The sequence below is a fragment of the Vitis riparia genome, chromosome 19 (genome assembly GCF_004353265.1).
Source record: "Vitis riparia cultivar Riparia Gloire de Montpellier isolate 1030 chromosome 19, EGFV_Vit.rip_1.0, whole genome shotgun sequence".
Lineage (NCBI taxonomy): Eukaryota > Viridiplantae > Streptophyta > Magnoliopsida > Vitales > Vitaceae > Vitis > Vitis riparia.
In genome coordinates this window covers 21,873,854-21,894,945 of record NC_048449.1, presented here as the reverse complement: position 1 = coordinate 21,894,945, position 21,092 = coordinate 21,873,854, and the positions used below count along the sequence as shown (strand labels likewise).

Here is a 21,092-nt window from a genome sequence, read left to right as displayed (position 1 = left end):
TACAAAATAAATATAAATTTATAAATAAAATTATCAACATTAAAAAAAAAAAAAAAAAACCTTAATATGTTTATTATTTTTTTCTTCTATCATTTTTTGAAACCTTTCCCAACATTTCCATGAGTTTTGATCAATTTTTGTTCCACCAATATTTTATGTCAAAAATATCTACTGATATTTCCTGATATGTCCATAAAATTGAGCTATCGATATATTCGCCAAAATCAATATTTTTATCCTTGCTTCCATGAACTGACTCACTATACTAACTAGAAAAGTAATGTCAAGTCTAGTGGCTGTCAAATCAATGAGCTTGTCTACAATACTCCAATATCTTCTTTTATCTGAGAGCACAAGGCCATCATCTCCATCAAGATTCACATTTTTCTCCATAGGAGTATTAGTTGAACTTGGCTTTATTCCTAACATGTTGGTTTAATTAAGCAAATCTAATACATACTTCTTTTGGGACAAAATAATCTCATCTCTACCATGTGGAACTTTAAAGCCCAAGAAGTATCGCAATAACCCAAGATCCTTTGTCTGAAAGGTTTTTTTCAAGTAATCTTTTACTTCTTCAATACTTGTAATGTCACTACCAAAAACAATAATATCATTCACATATATAATGAGTATTACTATGTCAGTTTTCCTCTTGAGAATAAATACTGAGTGGTCAGAATTACATCTTCTAAAACCAAATGATAGAAGAATAGAACTCCATTTATCAAACAAAGCTCAAGGAGATTACTTTAATTCATAAATAGCCTTATTTAGTTTTCAGAATCAAACTCCTAACTCCCCCTAAGTAATAAACCCAGGTGCTTGCTCCATATAAACTTCCTCACTCAATTCACCATACAAGAATGCATTCTTCACATCTAATTGATGTAGATGCCACCTAAAATTAATAGTTAAGGAAATCAAAATATGTACTAGATTAAGCCAAGCAACAAGAGAGAAATCAAAATCGTTCTATAGTTTCATCTAGATGATACTTAATAGTAAAAACCTAGCAACAACCTACAACATCCTCTCCTTGAGGGAAATCGACGAGTTCCCATGTACCTTTATTTAGGAGAGCATGCATCTCTTATTCCATGGCCTTCTTCTATTTATTATGGTTTAGAGCTTCTTGATAAGACTTAGAGATGGAAATAGAAGACAAGGCATGGGAAAAACAGCAAAAAGTGGGGGAGAGGTTAGCAAAATATACATAATGAGTAAGAGGATAGTGAGTATGATCGCATTTACCATTCCTGAGTGCAATAGAGAGGTTTGACTTATTGAGAATTTAGGAAACAACAATAGGTGGTGGTATAAGGTCATCCACTAACGAATTCGGAGGAGGTAGAGATTAAGTTTGATTTGCTTCACTATCTCTAGCTAGTCTTTTCAGTTGATACACTTGTAATGATTTGTCAGTCTTAGATAGAGAAGTATCAATAATAGCAAGAAGAGGAACAAACTTGGATTGAAATAAGTCATTTTCTGACTGTAAAACATGATTAGAAAAATATGACATGGTCTCAAAGAATGTTACATCAACACTAATAAAGTATTTGAAAGGTGAATCTCAATAATTGACTACACCTAGAGGGGAGGGGTGAATAGGTGTTGTTGAACTATAAAAAAATTTCCCAACAAAGATTACCTAACCTTAGGATTTTTCAATGTCAATAAACTTCTTTTCCAACAATTTTTTAACAAAGCATAACATCCACAAGCAAGTATGTATGCACTAACACTCTCCTAACAATTTATAAATGCAATTCACATGCAAATGCTTCAACACTCTTCAAAATTTATTCAAAAGAACAATTATCTCTTTTAACTCATTTCAGTTTACTACAAGATATCATTAACTAAAATGAACAGAAAAATAATTGAAGATATTTCCATGGATAATCACACTTATTTCAACTCATATATCTTCCATTCAACATATATGCCTAAGTATCCAATGATATCAATAATTGAAAATAAATCAAAGAGTAGAGTGAGAGAAAGAGACAATTGACATCGGATTTTAATGTGGAAAACTTCTGAAGAGATAAAAAACCATAGGCCTACTACCAATTGAAAACATCCACTATGAAGAATAAAAACTGAATACAAGGTTTTACTTAGTTCAAGCCAACCAATCCTTCCCGGACCACTTAACCAATACCTTCACTTTCAGTTTCTCACATTCTTCTTTCAAAGCACACTTGGAGTTCGCACCAAGCTCAATCTCGGCCTCTTCTTGAATTCACACAAGAAGAAAATGAGTTTTTTTGCACAAAGCCAAGAGAATAAGAGATGAATGTTTCAAAAATCAACCCATGTTTTTCTGAAAATCCATGAAAAATTAATTGGAAAACTTGGATGAGATTTTCTTAATAGGCAAACACCCTCAAAATGGTGAGGAAAGAAAAAACTCTCTCACGGTTGCTGCAATCACCCCTTTCAAAAATGGGAGAAATTTAATTTTAAATGAGAATGAAACCCTTAATCCAAGGGCTGAAAATTGATCTTAAAAATAGGTTAGTTGGATCGATCCATCACTGCACTTGAATTGATCCAAAAATAGGGGAACAAAAGCCTTTCTACAAAAAAATTTATCCCAACTTTCTTAACTCTTTTAAAGATGAAAAACAGGGTTGATTCACATTCAATGACCACACACTTTACTACATACCTTGGCCTCTTAGCAAAGTCTTAATCTTCAAGGGTCAAGTAGTTCGAAGAAGAATTGGAAAACCGAGTTAGGGGACACTTAGGAATTTTGTCTGGAATTGCCAACCTAGCTAAACACTCACAATATTTATAAGACACAAGATTAAAATATTTGTATCCTTTCTAAATTCTAAAATATCATGAAAATACGCATTTGATAGATTGAGGATCAAACTCGTCTTTATTTGGAGAAAAATTATGAACAAAGCAAACACATCCAAAAACTTTGGGAGGGAAAGAAAATAAGGAACGTTTAGGAAATAACACAACCAATTTATCAAATAACATGCAGTCAAAATAACATCCTCCAATAAGATTTTGGGGCTTTCATGTGAAGCATAATAGCACGAGCAACATCCAATAAGTGACAATTTTTCCTTTTAGCAACTCCATGTTGTTGTAATGTATAAACACGTGAAAATTGGTGGATAATTCCATTTTTAGTACAAAAAGAGGAAAGAGAACTATAATTATATTCAAGGGCATTATCAGTTTAAAGAACACTAATTGAAATACCAAACAAATATTTTATTCCTTGATAAAAAGCTTAAATACATGAGGTACTTTAGACATTTCTTTAAGTAAATATATCCAAGTGATTGAAGAACAATTATCAATATAACTAATAAAGTACCTAAACCCTTGGACATTTAGGGATGCAATGAGGACCCTAAACATCTAAATGAATTAAAGAAAAAGGACTCATACTCCTATTATTAACTCTAGATGGAAAAGATGACCTATGATGTTTGCGAAGTTCAAATGACTTACACTCAAGCTTATTGGACAACTTTGGATACAATCCCAATGAATATAATTGTTCAAAAGAAGCATGACCTAATATGTAATGCTGTTAGAAAGGTGTAACAAATGAAAAGAGAGCAGCAACATTTGACATCTTTCTACCATGAGACTGGAATATAGATTGACCATCGAGATAATAAGGTCCATCTGGCCCAAGTCCTCCACCAATCATCCTCTTTGTATGGATATCTTGAAAAGCATAATGAGAAGCAAAAAAGATAGCGACACAATTAAATTGTTTAGTAAGTTGACTAACAGATAATAAATTAATTGGAAATTTAGGTACATATAGAATAGAAATATGTTTAAAAGGAGATGAAGGAATGGGATGGACCACCCCTTGACCAAGGATAGAAGAAGAAGATCCATCAGTGAGAAGGTTTGAGGGTGTGGTAGATGCCTTGGTTAATTGAAAAAGATTGGAGGACTCTCTAGTGATATGACAAGAAGCTTCAGAATCGAAGACTAACCAGGAGTAAGAAGAGCATGTGTATCCAAATGTGCTAAGGTGGCAGTAGCAACACTGATGTTGGATTGGCAAAGAAATCTGTGAGGATTGTTGCACTGATTTGTTATTATCATCTTAAGATAAGGTAATAGACTACCTACTACCATCTGTAGGTTGAACAAGAGTAGGATCATCAACTCCATCATCAAAAGAGGAGACAACCTGATTAGCCCATGTAGGATGACCAAACGTATCTCAACATTTATTAGAGGTATGATTAGTCCTACCACAATGTGAGCATTGTTTGTCACTTCTACCTCTACCTCTCCCTCTACCTCCTTCTAAACCTTGGCCTCAGCTTCGAATAGGAGACCACCTCTACCTTCTCCTGTGGATGCAAGTGCAGAAGTATTCTTAATATTATTCCCAGATGAAAAAGACTGTAGATCAATGCATTGAAGGTGTGCATGAACATTGCTGAGAGATGGTAACTTCTCACTAGCAAGTATACTATGTTTGACCTTTGCATATTCAAAATCAAGTCTAGAAAGAAATTTAGCAATCAGAAACTCTTCCCTTTTCCTTCTTTGAACCTCAATATCAGCAAACAATGGTTTATACACATTCAATTCCTCCCACATCTCTTTTTGGAATGCATAGTGCTCACTCAGAGGTTTGTCATTCTGCTCTGCCCCAAAAATATGTTCATTCAGTTGATAGATTCTTGAAATATTCTTTTCTTGAGAATACACCTCTTTAACCGCATCCCATATTTGCTTTATAGTTTCTATAAATATGAAATTCACACTAGCATAAGGTTCCATACCATTCCACAACCATGTTATTATCATGAAGTCATTTTGTTGCCACTCATCAAAACTTTTAGATCGCTAAAGAGGAGGATATTTCATGAGATGTTTTAGTTTTCCCTTTGCCCCTATAATCACCATTACAACTTTAGCCCATAATAAATAGTTAGGTCCCTTTAGCTTTATTGAAGTAATTTGAATACCAACACTATATCCAGATTTATGATCACTACTAGACACCATATTTGCACTTAAAATAGGGACTACGGAACTTAAAATTGGGGAAAAAAAAAAAATAGAGATGTTTGGATACTTTTAGTACTAACACATACTCACACTATACATGCATCACAAAATACAACTAAGCACATATGCACTAGAATTGGAGATCACCATAGCAGAAGTAAATCACAAAATATATATACTTTTACAAAATTGAACAAAATGGCTGAACTACCCCTTACCAAATAACTACTCTTAACTCTTTAACAAGTATCAAAATGGGGAAGGGACTGGGGTCTAACCATTCATCCATGAAGATGGAAAAGCAAGCCTTAAGTTTTTGCTGTATATGTGGGTGAAGGTCTGTGGCTATATTGTAAAAGTCAAAACCAGCTGTGATGAGGATATGTTGGTAGCAAATTGTGCTAGCCATGTTCAATTTCAGGCTTGAGCAGATTTTTCAGATCTTTTGATATGTATGATGATAGTGCTGCTGAATCTTCTATTTCCAAGATTGCCTAGATGAAATCTTTTCAGATGTAGAACATGGACTCAATGAGATCTTATTTATCATCTTTGTTTGATCTATGGTTTTAGTTGTTATGTAATGGATGAAAAATGTTTATTGAGTTGAATTACACTCAAGATTAATAGCATTAATTCTCTTCCCCACATGAAGTTGCGGCTTCCACATGGTTTAGTAAATGGGGGAATAAATAAGTAATGGTGATTGAATTTATGATCTCCTTAAAATTAAGGCATGGATACCTTGTTAGGCTTCCAATTTAACTAACAAGTTTAAGCTGTTAGGTGGTAGACCAACTATGTATGCCAAGTTGACTAACACTTAGTTTAATGACCACTACATCATTATAAATTGAGTTTAGGTTGTCCTAAAAATTTGATTGGAGAAGCAATACATGTTTAGGGATGTATTGATTTAGATTTTCTCTTCTTGTTCTTATTATATTTGGGTTTGGAGCCAATAAGGAATTGGGTATGTGTGTTTCACTTTAATGATCCCCTACTGATGCCCTCACCATATTGCTAGGGCATTTTTATTTTCACTTTAATCATAAGTTGGAACTTTGTGTGCAAGCCTAAGGTGGAAGGGAGTTTGGGGTTTGAAAAGATTTCATTGAGGAATAGAGCTCCCTTTAATGACATGGCTTTGGAGGTTTCTAAAGGAAAGCGATGCTCTTTGGGATAAGGTAATTTTGAGTATCTATGGGTTTCATCCCAATGGTTGGGATGCCAATATTCTAGTCAAATGGTCACATTGATCCCCTTGGAAGGCCATTGCATTGGTCTTTCAAGATTTCTCTAGATACACTTGTTTTGTGGTAGGTGATGGGGCAAGGATTCGTTTTTAGGAAGACTTGTGGTAGTGGGATCAACCTCTATGCCTTCAATTTCCAAATCTTTTCTGAGTTGTGACAATTAGAAATTCTTCTATTTCATCTATCATTAGTATTTGTCTTCCTTTTTCTTCGAACCTTACCTTACCTTTCGTCATAACATCACTAATTTGGAAATAGAGGACTTTGAAAGGCTCATGTCCTCCCTCTCTCACATGTACCTGTCATCCTCCATCCTTGATAAGAGAAATTGCTAATTATCTTCTTTTGACCTATTTTCAATAAAATCTTTCTTTTTAAACCTGTCTAACCGATCAGATCCTGTTCATTTTCCTCCTAGCAAAATTCATTTGGAAATTTAAAGTCCCATCTAAGATCAAAGCCTTTGTGTGGCTAATGGCTAACAAGAAGGTCAATACCAATGACTTGGTATAGGTGAAAAGATTGTACGAAGCACTTAGTCCTAACTATCGCACTATGTGAATAGAGAGTGGTTCTGTAAAGCTATGAGTGGTCCACTGGAACATCATGAGGCACCTTTTTAACTTGAGCTGGTTCTGTGAAGCTGTGATAGGGAATTCAGTTGGGGATATTCAATATGGCCCAAATGGGCTCAGCATAGGTTAATTGTATATGCGCTAAATAATAGGTCTCATTCATCTGGAAGAAAAGGGAGCTTCTGAAAACAATGAGGAGACTACTCTCCTTATCAGCACAATGGAAGATAGGAGTTTTTCCTAATCTTTTATTACATGCTTTATAATGAAGGAAATTTTCTGAAGGAACCTTTGAAATCCAGAAGTGAATCTTCAATGTTACAAGCTAAAGAGTAGTTATTGTTTTCATTCTCTGTTAAGCAAATTGTTAGGTGTCTGCTCAAGTTAATAAAATTATTAATTTTCTAGTTTTTTTCTTAATTTTCTTTCATTTTCCCAATTCTTTAATAGGAGGATTTTCTCCAACAAAAATGAAGTGTTTGAGGATTGAATTGAATTCATCTGAAAGAAGTGCTACTCTAAAAGAAATCATACTAAACCTTATTAAGAAACAGGAGTTTTGATGATTAAGATAGCAAGCTGCATCCAGTGGCTTGAAATTTGTACCATCAAACACACCAAAAACCTGTTTTTGTCTTTTTTGTAGCATTAACAGCATAATAATTAACTAGAAATAGCAAGAAAATATATTTATTTGTGTTGATGGTTAAATCTTCAAGCCCACCTGGCTGGATAGATTCTCCCTCGTAAGCATGGAAAACTGCTTGAGTTTTTTCAAATATTTACACTATTGTATTTTTGTTCACAGTGTTTGCATGCATTCTTAGGTATGTACTTAAAGGCAAATTAGTTGTAATCTGAGGGGATAAGAATTTAATTGGTGAATGTACTTCATGATCTAATAGAGCCTTTACATCATACATTTTTTTTTCTGCTGTTCTTTAGACAGGATGCTTTTGCAATCCTGGTGCTTGCGCAAAATATCTGGGCTTGTCTCACTCAGATCTGCTTTCCAATATTGAGGTATGGTGCATTCTTTGCTGATTTCTTTCAGTTATTATATGTGAATGCAATGTATTCATTTGTTTGCTTTTCTGTGAGTAAGTATTCCTAGATCCTTAACAACTGTGCCTCTTTTGAGTTTAGGCTGGCCATGTTTGCTGGGACGATAACGACATAATACATGGGAAACCAACTGGAGCTGTAAGAGTATCCTTTGGTTACATGTCAACATTTGAAGATGCCAAGGTATGTGCTACAATCATTGTATTCTCTTGGATTTATATTTTCCTTTCTTCTCTTTTAAGTATGAGCTGTTACAGCATATTCTGAAGGAGTTACAGACTTGATTACAATTCATAAAGCAGTTTCAGTCATTTGAAGTTTTAATACAATGCCCATCTATTTTAGTTGCATAGGTTGCATGGGGATGGATTCTTGAAAGGGGGAAAAGAATTTGTTGTCTCTTTCTCATTCCATAGCTGTTTGGTATCAATTCAAAGCCATAGTTCTTTATGTAATCTCATCTCCTTTTCTTCTTCTCATTTTCATGTGCAGAAATTCATTGATTTCATAGTGAGTTCCTTTGTATCAGTGCCATATCAATCTGGGCAAGTACATCTACCAAGGTCCATACCCTATTCAAGTGAAGGTTATTTTCATATTGTTTCTTACTGCAAATGAATTATCCTTTTTATTAGTGTATTATCTTTCCTGTACTAAAGAAATGTCTCTTGTTTCCCATTGTCAATACTTAAAAAGCAGCCACTTTTTATGTTGCCACTCAAAAAGCCTCTTTAATAAAGTTTACCAGAAGTTCACATGGTTTATAGCTGTTCTTTTTATACTTTGTATGGCTAGTTAGGACACTGCATTTGCATAGAATACCAAAGTTCCTGAAATAGGGTGAGAATTCTTATATTATTTAGGATAGTTTGCAACTTTTAAGTATTGTGAGTATCACTTGTTGTAAAGAATGGTATATTTTTTTTTTAATAGCTTTCTTTTAGATAATGATTGTCATGTACTATTTCACAATGCAATGTCACTATAGGTTTTATTGCAACTTCCAGTGGTAGATTAATAATAGCAATAAGGAGAAATGAACATAATTCAATTCTCACTTTGAGTATCACTTGTTGTAAAGAATGTTATATGACCACTGCAATAGTGACGTGATAAAGACTGTTAACACTTTCTGGCTGCACCATGACTTCATTCAAACTTTTGCAATTATTGTCTGCGGGGATGAACCTATGTGGGGGCATGACAAAAATAAAACTCTCATTTGAAAACTGTTCTTGAAAACATTATTTGTTCTTAAAAACAGTTTTCTTTTCTTTAAAACAAAATACCATTTTCTAATTTTTTTTTTATAGGTTTAAAAACAGTTTTCTAACTTGGAAAACTTCTAATAGAAAACAGTTTTTTGATAATTTATTCTGAAAATAAGTTATTTTTTAGAAAAAAATTTAATTGTTTTCTGTTATTTTTTGTACAGTGTTAAAAGTAACTGAAGAATTTCTGAATTCCTTTATTGATACTTTAGGTACACACCATACACATATATACACAAATGACTGAATAAGAAAAAATCAATCTAGCTTGATTCTCTCCTAAAATTAGGAAACTGAATCATCCTAAATGATCTCTCCTTTTTTATTCCTAAAATACTTTCCTAAATTAAAAAACCCTAACTTTGAATGCCAAATTTCAACACTCCCCCTCAAGCTGGAGAATATATATCATATAATCCCAGCTTGCAAGTTAAGTCTTCAAAGTTAGGCCTAGGTAAAGCTTTGGTGAGGATGTCTGCGGTTTGGTGCTTGGTAGGAACATAGTTCAATCTAACCGTCTCACTAGTCACCTTCTCTGTGATGAAGTGTCTGTCAATCTCAACGTGCTTGGTCCTGTCATGATGCACGGGGTTCTTTGCTATGCTTATAGCTGCCTGATTATCACACATCATCAGAATTGGAGATGAACTCGTTTGCCCCAGTTCACTAAGAACCCTTTTTATCCAAATCCCTTCACAGATTCCCTGTGCAAGAGCTCTGTACTCAGCTTCTGCACTACTTCTGGCTACAACTGATTGCTTCTTACTCCTCCAGGTAACAAGATTTCCCCAGACAAAAGAACAATATCCAGAAGTGGACCGCCTGTCAATGATGTTTCCTGCCCAATCCGCATCTGAGTATACTTCAGTGTCACGGTTCTCTGTCTTTCTGAAGAATAGACCTTTCCCTGGTGTCATTTTAAATATCTAAGAATCCTGTAGACTGCTTCCATGTGTTCCTCAGTGGGGCTGTGCATGAATTGACTTACAGCACTCACTGCAAAGCCAATATCTAGCCGAGTGTGTGAGAGATAAATCAAGCGCCCGACGAGCCGCTGATATCTCCCCCTGTCTACCGGTGTACTTTCTTTCTCGATACCAAGTTTCTTCTGACTATCCATAGGAGTATCAATTGGTTTGCATCCAAGCATACCGGTCTCCTTAAGAAGATCGAGTATGTATTTCTTTGAGAGACTACAATTCCCTTCCTTGATCTAGCCACTTCCATACCAAGGAAATATTTCAAATTTCCAAGGTCTTTAACTTCAAACTCCTCTGACAAATACTTCTTCAAATTCTGTAATTCCTCCATATCATTCCCAGATAGAATAATATCATCAACATAGACTATCAATATGGCCATTTTCCCGGCATGAGACTTCTTGACAAATAGAGTATGATCAGCCTGACCTTGTTTGTAGCCCAGCTTCAGGACTGCTTTTGTGAATCTATCAAACCAGGCTCGGGGAGATTGTTTAAGGCCGTACAAGGATTTTTGGAGTTTGCAAACCTGATTCTTTGCCATACTTCCTTCGAAACCAGGTGGTATTTCCATGTAGACTTCCTCTTCTAGGTCACCATTTAGAAACGCATTTTTTATGTCCAGTTGTTGCAAGCACCAATCTTGATTGACAGCCAATGAGAGAAGAATCCTGATAGTGTTCAGTTTTGCAACAGGAGCAAAAGTCTCCTGATAGTCTATCCCATAGGATTGTGTAAACCCTCTAGCTACCAAACGAGCCTTGAATCTCTCGACTGATCCATCTGCTTTGTATTTTATGGTGAAAATCCACTTGCACCCCACGGGCCTCTTCCCAACCGGCAAATCTGTGATAGTCCACGTCCCATTCTTCTCAAGTGCATCAATCTCATCTTGTACTGCCTTCTTCCATTCTGAAATTTTTAATGCCTCTTGTATTGTGTTGGGAACCTGAGTATCATCAAGAGAAGTAGCAAATGCTCTGTAAGATGGTGATAGCCCTTCATATGTAACATAATTCCCAATTGGATGATCTGTACATCTCCTAACACCCTTCCTCAATGCAATCGGCAGAGTAGAATCATCAATGCTGGGAATTAACACCTCTCCAGCCCTATCCTCACCTATGTTCTCTTCAGGAAGACTTGAATTGGAGTCAATATATTGGCCACATGTTGACTGTGATCCGTGCTCTAATTCCTGTCTTTTCCTCCTCCTGATGTAAACTTGTAAGTTCTCATTAGCAAGTTGTGGGGCTATAGGTTGAATAGGCATGGGAGACTGGATGGTCACAGGAGATGGCTGGACTGATGACGGTATGGGTGTGGACAACTCAGTGGGCGCGAATTGGAAAGGATTTGGTGACTCTGAGTGAAAAAAAGGTACACCCTCAAGAAGAGACTCCCAAACTTGATGTTCATTCATGCTCTCCCCCTGAACATGAGATTTGGGATAGAAGAAGACATGTTCAAAGAAAGAGACGTCCATGGTGGTGTAAAATCTTTTGTTGGTTGGAGAATAGCATTTGTACCCTTTTTGGGTTGGAGAATACCCTAGGAAAATGCACTTATTGGCTCGAGGAGCAAATTTGCTACGATTTTGAGGATACACATGAACGAATGCCGTGCAACCAAATACTTTGAGTGGTAAATTAGAAGAGGCTGCACGGGTGTGAGGAAATTGTTTTAAGAAAAGTTGACGTGGGGATTGAAAGGTAAGCACTCTGGATGGCATACGGTTAATCAAATAAGTAGCTGTGAGAATAGCTTCCCCCCAGAAATAGTTTGGAACATTAGAGGAAAACATAAGGCACCGGGCAACCTCCAAGAGATGTCTATTGCGTTCAGCCACCCCATTTTGTTGTGGGGTGTCAACGCAAGAACTTATGTGGATAATGCCGTGATTTTGAAGATAAGTACTGAGACTACTAGTAAAGTATTCCTTTGCATTATCTGACTTGAGGACTTGAATTTTGGAATTGAATTGATTTTGAACCATAAGATGGAAGGTTTGAAAAATGTGCCCGACCTCTGACTTTTCTTTCATAAGGAAAACCCATGTTACCCGTGTATGATCATCAACAAATGTCACAAACCATCGAGTGCCAGAAATATTTTTTATCCGGGAGGGACCCCACACATCACTATGTACTAGAGAGAAAACAGTCGAAGGTTTGTATGGGATTTGAGGATAGACTGTTCGAGTATGCTTTGCAAACTGACAAATTTCACAGTGATAAGATGCTGGATTTTTATTGATAAATAATTTGGGAAACAATTTTGCAAGGTAAACAAAGCTAGGATGACCAAGGCGATAGTGTAACATTATAATCTCACTATCTTTATTGACCTTAGAATTTGACACAGAATTGAAAGACTCTAACATACTCTGAGACTGTACGCAACTTGCTTGAGAGACTTGGTTTAAGAATTGGCCACATGAGAGGAGGTAGAGCCCAGAACACAGTTCAACACTGCCAATCATCTTCCCCGATTTCAAGTCCTAAAAAACACACAAGTTTGGGTAAAATTTAGTAACACATTGGAGATCACGGGCCAATTTGCTAATGGACAAAAGATTACAATCCAAGTTTGGAACATGGAGAACAGAGTCAAGATATAAGTCTTTAGTAAGTTTTATAGAACCTGTCCCGCCAATTTTTGACTTTGAACCATCAGCAATATGGACGGATGAATGACCATTACTTGGCTTGTAATTTTGAAGAATGGTAGCATCTCCTGTCATGTGATCAGAAGCACCTGTGTCCACTATCCACGACTTCATTCCTCCTCGATTAGCAGTGAAGGCTACACCGGTAGTACTGCCACTGCCAACTTGGCTTAATAGTTCTGTAGCATCTCCATCTGCTCTTTGTTGAATGGACTCGGCTCGGGAACAGATGTGCTCTCAGAGTTGGCAGCCACGTGTGCTCTGCCATCTCTGTCAGACCGTGGCTTTGGTTTCCAATCAGCCGGTTTGCCATGAAGCTTCCAGCAAGTCTCCTTATAATGGCCTGGTTTCTTACAATAATCACACCAAGGCCTATCCCGTTTCTGACGATCTCCACCACTACTATTAAATGACCGAGCCGCAAGGGCAGAGACATCCAATGTTGGGGCAGGTTGCTCTTTGGATCCCATCATCACTTTCTTTCTACTTTCTTCACGCCTAACCTCTGAAAAAGCCTCCCTGAGACTTGGCAGGGGTTTAATGCCCATGATTCGGCCTCTAACATCATCCAATTCCCTGTTTAGTCCTAGGAAAAACTTGAACAGTCTCTTTTGTTCCACAATTTTCCTGTATGTTGCTGCATCATCAGGACATTTCCATGAGTGAGTCTCGAATAAGTCAAGGTGCTGCCAATACCTTGTGAGTGTGTTGTAATACTGAGTAACTGTCTGCTCTCCTTGGCGGAAGTCATGTAGGGCTGATTCAACCTGAAAAAGTTCTGAAATATTTTCAGAACTTGAGTAAGTTTCTTTGGCTGCATCCCATATGTCCTTTGCAGTCCTAAACAGCAAGAAATTTTCACCTATGTCATTGTTCATGGAATTGATAAGCCATGACATGATCATGCTGTTTTCAATCTTCCACTTCCTGAACCCGGTTCTGTAGTTTCTGGCATAACTGCTTCTCCAGTGAGGTACTCATCCTTTCCTTTACCGCAAATGAACAGCAACACAGATTGTGACCACTGTAAGTAGTTATGGCCATTTAATTTGTGTCCTGTGATGAGAATAGGAGAGGAATCACTGCCACCAAGGTTTGGAATTTCAGATCTGCCTCCTAATTCTGGTGACGTGACGCTGGATACTTGTGATGATGCCATTTTGTATTTCGTCATGGACCGGAAAGGTAGAAGAACACTTCCCAAGGCACGTGCAGGGATTGGAGTTGAGGAAAAATAGCCGGAGGACGTCGGAAAAGCTGATCGGAGGGCTCGCGGAGGCAAAAAGACTCCAAAAGAGGCACGTGCAGGGCTTGGATGGCAGAAACAGGTACGTAGGGTGGCTGGTCGGCGTCAGGCGAGCTTGGAGTAGGAAGCGCGTCGCTGGAAAGTGGCTCACGCGCCCTCACGCTCCGGCGCGTGAGATGCAGTCGCCGGCCGGAAAAACGCGCGTGGGCGGCGCGTGGATGGTTTTCTGGCTCCGGTGTTTTGGGAAAGTTGTAGATCTCCTCCAGACGCTCCTTGCGGTGTGAAAAAAAAACCGTCGCCGGAAAAGTTCGCCAGAAAAGTCGCCGGCGGTGAATGTTTTTCTGACGACGATTCGACCGACCGGAAAGCGTTTTCTCCCTTGGCTCTGAGAACAGGGACTGATGATCGGAATGAGAGATAGTCGGATTGAGAGATGGCCAGAGAGATTTGACCGGAATGAATGATGGCCTGAATAAGAGGTGGCCAGAAGGGATTAGGGTTTCAGAAAACTGGCTCTGATACTATGAAGAATTTCTGAATTCCTTTATTGATACTTTAGGTACACACCATACACATATATATACACAAATGACTGAATAAGAAAAAATCAATCTAGCTTGATTCTCTCCTAAAATTAGGAAACTGAATCATCCTAAATGATCTCTCCTTTTTTATTCCTAAAATACTTTCCTAAATTAAAAAACCCTAACTTTGAATGCCAAATTTCAACAGTAACAAATAAAAATACGGATAATACTTTAAAAACTTTTCCATTGTATGTAAGTGCGTAGTACCTTCATGGAAAATAAGTTGAGAAAATTGTTTTTCATATTAGAGGTTTCAAACAAAATTTTGTTCTTGAAAATAATTGAGAACCTTTTTTAAGAAGAGTTTTCAAAAATATTCCCAAAAGAATCCTAAAATATTTAAGAACTTAAATTTTGATGTCTTCAAAATTTGTATATTGCCCCTTCAAAAGTTTGAGAATCAGTCATTTTCCTGTTACTAACTCAATGAGAGAAACTTTCATTTGGAATTAGGGGCGGCAATGAGTCATGTTGGATTTGTATCATGTTGGGGTAAAATATACTAAAAATTTACATGACTTGAGAACAACCCATTAATCCACATAGATAACACGATAATATGACCCATGTAATCCCTTTAATAAATGGGTTGGATTGCGTTATAAACAAATTGACATAGATAACCATTGACATTATTCTAACCCATTAAAATCATTCACATGGATTATAACCTCTTTTATCTATTTAAAAATTTTAAATCTATAAAATATTATTTAAAATATTTTTGGTTTTTGTAAGTTTTAATTTTAAATTTTTTAAGTCTTACTAATTTCTTTATTTAATTTTTTATTTGTAATATGTTTATAAGAGAGAAGATAAACTACACTTTCAATTAAGACTTGTTATAATTTTGTAATTGTCTTAATTATAAAAATTTTATTTTAATTGGTTTAGTTAGTTTAGTGCTTATTTGGATACATGCTCAACTTTTTAAAAAATAAAAATAAAAAAATGATAGCAACTCTCATATAAAATGTAAAAAAAAACTGTTTGAGACTTATCTTAATAATGACTTCTAAAAACTATTTAAAAAGAATAAGGTATTATATATGAGTTGCTATCATTTTCTATTTTGAAAAATAGAAAACAAGAAATGTATTCAAACAATACCTTAGTTATTTAAAATTTTTAAATCATATGATATTTATAATTATAAGTAAAGATTATAAATTTTATAATCTATTATAAAAATAATAAATTTACATGGGTTAAACGAGTCATAAATAGGTTTGGTTCATAATTGTGTCATCATTTTGGAATGATTAAATGAATGGGTTAAACAGGTTAGATAGGTTGAAAAATGAAACTCGAACACAACCTTTCCATTGAATGGTTGTATCCTTTGATACTGTTATGACACAGATACAATTATGTTTGATGAAAACCTGATAAAATTTGTCATTTTTTGAGTTATGTTCTAGGTTGTCTCGAATATGTCATCCCCTATTTGTAATCTTTGTAGTTAAGATGTACTATCATAATTGTTCCCATGTTAAAACACCTTAATAGCTTCTCCATCTCCTCCTGTTTTCAAGCTCCCCTTTCTACTTAATGTCCTTTTTCCTTTCAAAAACTCTAATCTCTAGATAATCAAACCTCATCCCTCTTACAAAACCATTCTCTAAAAAAAAACCAAAAACCCAAAAAAAAAAAAAAAAAAGAGAGAGGGAGACCATAAACCCTAAATGCCTCTGACACATGGAGAAGAAAAAATGATCTGAGGAAGATTCAAAAACGCAAATACTCTTTTTGGTTTCAAACACACCAGATACTCTCTCTTCTGATGACCCCTTCCTTTTCAACACCTTTGTTTTTTTCCTAGTGTTTTAATTCTTATTGAAATATCCAAATTTATTTATTCTTTTCAGAAATAAAAGCACTTGGTTCAGTATAAAGATTCTGAGTGATGAAATAATAGGATTACTAAATCTTTTTTGCATTGGAATTCTATTAAAGAAAATTTGTTGTTATTAAAATGTTTGAAAAGTGAGTTTATAACTTGGCAAGAATAAAATAGTATTGGTGTTTTGAGATTGCTCATAGACTGAAATTTTGATAATTTTAAAAATTAAGAAATTTTCAGAAATTTTAAAAATTAAGAAATTTTCAGAAGAAAATTTCTGTAATTTCAGATTTCTCTATTTTTTTTCTTTTTTAAGATCAGAGTCCTTATAATTCATTTTCTGTAACGCTTAGATGCTTTAAAATATTTGGAATTTAGAATTTTGATCTATATGATTTGGCATTATTGCCATGTGGTTGATTATTTAGTTTCATATATCATGTGGGGCATGTGTGTGATTTTTTTTTTTTTTTTTTTAAATTGAACTTTTGGTGTTTAGAATTTGAAAGTATGCATTACATGACAACGAATTGTAAGTTTGTAACTAAGCACTTGATTAGTTACTTTGAGGTATGATGCAGTATATGAGATACCTAAGCTGTTTTGAAGCCATTAGTTGCAACCTTGGATGCTTGAAATCTACCTAAAATTAAAATGGATGGCCTGAAAGTCAATTGTGCAAGGTGGTGCCACCATGTAGAGTTGTTTGTTTGAAGTCTTTTATTTAAATCAAACCCTGGATTCAAACATCTTGATAGGTGGAATCTATTTATTTTAGGGAAAAACTTATAGTTAATTATTATTAGCATTCATAATTAGTCTTTGCTAGACCCACAAATGGTTTCCCCACCATAGCATTTTACTTATCCTGGCTACTTTCTATTTTTCATCTTTATTTTCCTTTATATTGGTTGTTAGATTGGATAAAATATAGTTTAAATGAACTATATCATTGAAGTCAGCTTTTACTATCCCTCTCCAACTTCCAACGTCAGGAGGTATTGGAGTTGGTTAATTAGGATTTTTAAGTTTTCTACCGTGCTTTCTAGCAGTGTGAAGAACAACTGGTATGGATTGTATGATTAATTTAAAATGGATTACATATGTTGTCTTGTAGAGAAATTTTATCTTGAAGAATTCGCAGGGCAGAAAGATTTCTTTGAGATTTTAATTGCAACCTTGAACTTGATGTATGTTGTCATCTAAATTTGCAAAATATTTCTGCATTTTAAATTATGCTTAGGATGAATAGAAATAGAAAAACTCATGGTTATACATTCTAATTCATAGATCAATTCATCTTTGGTTGTCTCTTCTAGTTTGTGTTCACAATTTACACACAAGATATTTGATCCTACTTTTTCAGTTCTGCTTGTACACATCAATATCATGTTTGGCTAGATGCATGACTTTTTTCTCACTTATATATCATACTTAGCTAGGTGAAAGGGTTGAAATTATTACATTGGCTCTTTTTATCTCTCCTTTGTTGCATAAAAAAGGCAAGGGAGTGATCCTGCTTTTGTCTAGAATTTTGGTGTGGGTAAGAAGGCGCCTTATGGAAATAAAATTCTAAGGTTGAGGTAGTTAAGAGATCCTAAGTAATTTTAGGAAGATGCCATGCCCAAGAAAATTAAAAGTCCAATTATGTGCTCCCTGGTCAGGATCATCTTATAATGAAATGCCTATTACTATTTAAAATATCCACAAAACAAAGTCTCCATTAGGGGTAGTACTACCCCTTTTGACTTCGAAGCTCTTGGTCTTGTTTTGTTTTCCTTGCTTTATGATAGGTATCCACCAATATTTTTTTTTTGATAGGAAACAACAAAGAAATATATTGATAGAAATAAGAAGTACAAAAGAAGGATGGGGAATCCTCCACCAAAGAAAACTAAACAACAAGAAAACAAAACAAGAAGCTAAAATGTAAAAACAACGAATCAATCTCTCTTGGTTAGACCATTCCATTGGAGCTACACACTACTAGTCAATCTAGTTGTAACACATTAAGGAGAATGCCCTTAAAAACCATGGAACAAAAAGCCCAAAGAGAAGCAAGAAAGTGAATGGAATCCCATAGATTCTCTTAATTCCTAGCTTTATCCTCAAATATCCTAGCATTTCTTTCTCGCCACACAACCCAAATTAAAGCAATGCACGCAGTTTGCCACAAAACTATCCCTCTCTTGGATATTCCAAAACCTTTATAATTGATGAACATCATGTCGGAAATGCTTCTCGGGGGAACCCAATCCATCTTGGCTAACTGAAATAATCTGTGCCACAACCCCATCGTTAAAGAACAATGTAGGTAAAGATGATATGCTGATTCTCCATGCTTCATACACAACTTACAAATGTCAGGACTAAGAGCTTTATAGGGTCTTCTCAATTATACCAAGTCATTAGTATTTACCTTCTTGTGTGCCGCTAACCAGACAAAGAACTTGACTTTGAAAGAGACTTGGGAATTCCATACAAACTTAGTAGGGAAAACTGGAGATAAATTGGAAAGGTGGGACAAGGCTAAAAAAAAAAAACTTGACTGTAGATAACCCTGAAGAAGATAAAGACCAAGATCTCGTATCTGAAACCGATGGGGATAAATGCAAACAATCGAGTGAACGCATGAGACTTTCTAAATCTTCTATCTCAGAATTGGAAAGATTACGACGGAAATTAAAGTTCCAAGAGAAGGGGCGAGCAGAACCGAGAATTGAAGATATAGAAATATTTTTATCCGTGACTACTCTAAATAGTCTTGGATATTAGAATCCCAAAGGTTGGTTCCCCCACCACAAGTCTTCCCAAAAACGAATTCTTTTCCCATTTCCTACCACAAACCAAGTATTCTTGGAAAAATCCTGAAAGACTTGTGCATTAGCTTTCCAAGGACAACGATGTAACCATCTGACTATAGCGTTGGCATCCCAACCATTAGAATGTGTCCATAAATGCTTAGAATAACCTGATGCCACAGAGCTGAACTCAGGTATCCACCAATATGCTTATCCTCTTTTGCAAGGTTTGAAGGCTTTGCCATCCTTCTTCTTGTGATTCCATTAATAATTTTTATGCATGTATCACTGTGCATGGTGAACATATACATAACTGTCAGATTTCACTTGGGACTCTTACTCGTATCCTTGATATTTATGATGTAAGGAAACAAACAATAACAGATAAAAGACAAATTTAAACACTGATGAATAAATGACATTAATATATGTGCACTTGTATGCATAATAAAATAGTATGAACTTAGTTTTCTGAACACTCTAAGATAGGATCCCTTCTATTTTTAATTGCTTGATTCCTTACCCTGTAGGGTGCCATATATTTAATTTATGGTCACTTCTTTGTCTAATTTCTTCATTCATTTGCAGTTTATGTTTTCAGTGCCTTTACTTGGTCAAGAATAAATTTTGAACTGAGGCTGTTTTTCTCTTCCTAGTTATGCATGCTTTGTCTTTAGCTTTTATTTTACTTTCATTGCACCTTTTTAAACTTATGTATTCTTTTCACATTTTTCCTTTCTGGGATTGTCACTGGTATAATTATTGACTTAAGCAATGAGATTTGGAGTACAATAATTGGGGCATTTTCCTTTAGTTAGAGGCTTTGACGATTTTTTTTTTAATTTTTTTTTGTACCAGCATTGTTCTTATGCTTCTGCTTTAATTTTGTGGTGCCTCTCCTTGCAAGTTCCTTTACTCTGTAACATGTTCCTTGTCAAAAAAAATGAGGAAAAGAAAATAAGTTGTAGACATAAATTCTCACTTTTGTTAACTATAAGAATAGGACAGAAATTACATATTATATGCTTTGAGCATTGTATGTAACATTTTTCACTATTACTAAATTGTAGGCCGCGAAAGAAGACTCTCAACTACAGCTTTTCGTCTTAAGTCTATTACTATCTACCCGATAAAATCATGTGCAGGATTCAGTGTAGAGGGTTGGCCTCTAAGCAATACTGGTAGCCATTCTTTTCTGCACTTATATGTTGCTTGCTTTGAAAGGATTCTGTGGTTGGCTATGTTGTTTGAGTAACTTCTCAGTTATAATATAGGTTTAACTAAAGGGCTGTGTTCATCTATTTTGGTTTGTTGGTCACAAATTATGGTAACCTCTCTTGAAGTATGGTAAAACTATAGGGTCCTCCCACAACTTTGAAATGGTATGTTAACTCCTAAAGTTTTATTTTGTAGTAAAATACTCCCTTTGGTGGACTAATGTGTTGATGTTATCCCTTTTAAATTTAAACACTAAAAAAATTATCAAAACTCTAACTTAACTAATAAGGTATCAAAGTCAATAAAATATTTTGCATGAATAGTATAAATTCTATTTACAAATACATATTCCATTGTTTAGACACATAACACGATGGTCCAGCGTAAGAGCTTTGTAAGGTCTTCTCAATTGAAGCATGTCATTGGTATTAACCTTTCTATTAGCCACAATCCAAGCAAAAGTCTTTGGGTGGAGCTTTTGAGTTCCCAATTAACTTAACATGAGCAAAACAGGTGAAGAAAGGGGGTGGGGGGTTGGGGGCGTGTAACTTAAAGAG

General features: G+C 35.4%; 1 protein-coding gene across 1 annotated transcript in view; it reads left to right on the top strand.

Annotated features, from left to right (window-relative positions):
- Nucleotides 1-20,503, top strand: part of LOC117908824 (molybdenum cofactor sulfurase-like) — an 84,278-nt gene extending 63,775 nt beyond the window's left edge. Inside the window, 4 exon segments of the mRNA XM_034822598.1 lie at nucleotides 7,802-7,879; nucleotides 8,003-8,104; nucleotides 8,414-8,484; nucleotides 20,388-20,503. Of these exon segments, the coding sequence (XP_034678489.1) occupies nucleotides 7,802-7,879; nucleotides 8,003-8,104; nucleotides 8,414-8,484; nucleotides 20,388-20,427 (291 nt within the window). The 3' untranslated portion in view covers nucleotides 20,428-20,503.
- Nucleotides 20,504-21,092: the final 589 nt, after the last annotated feature.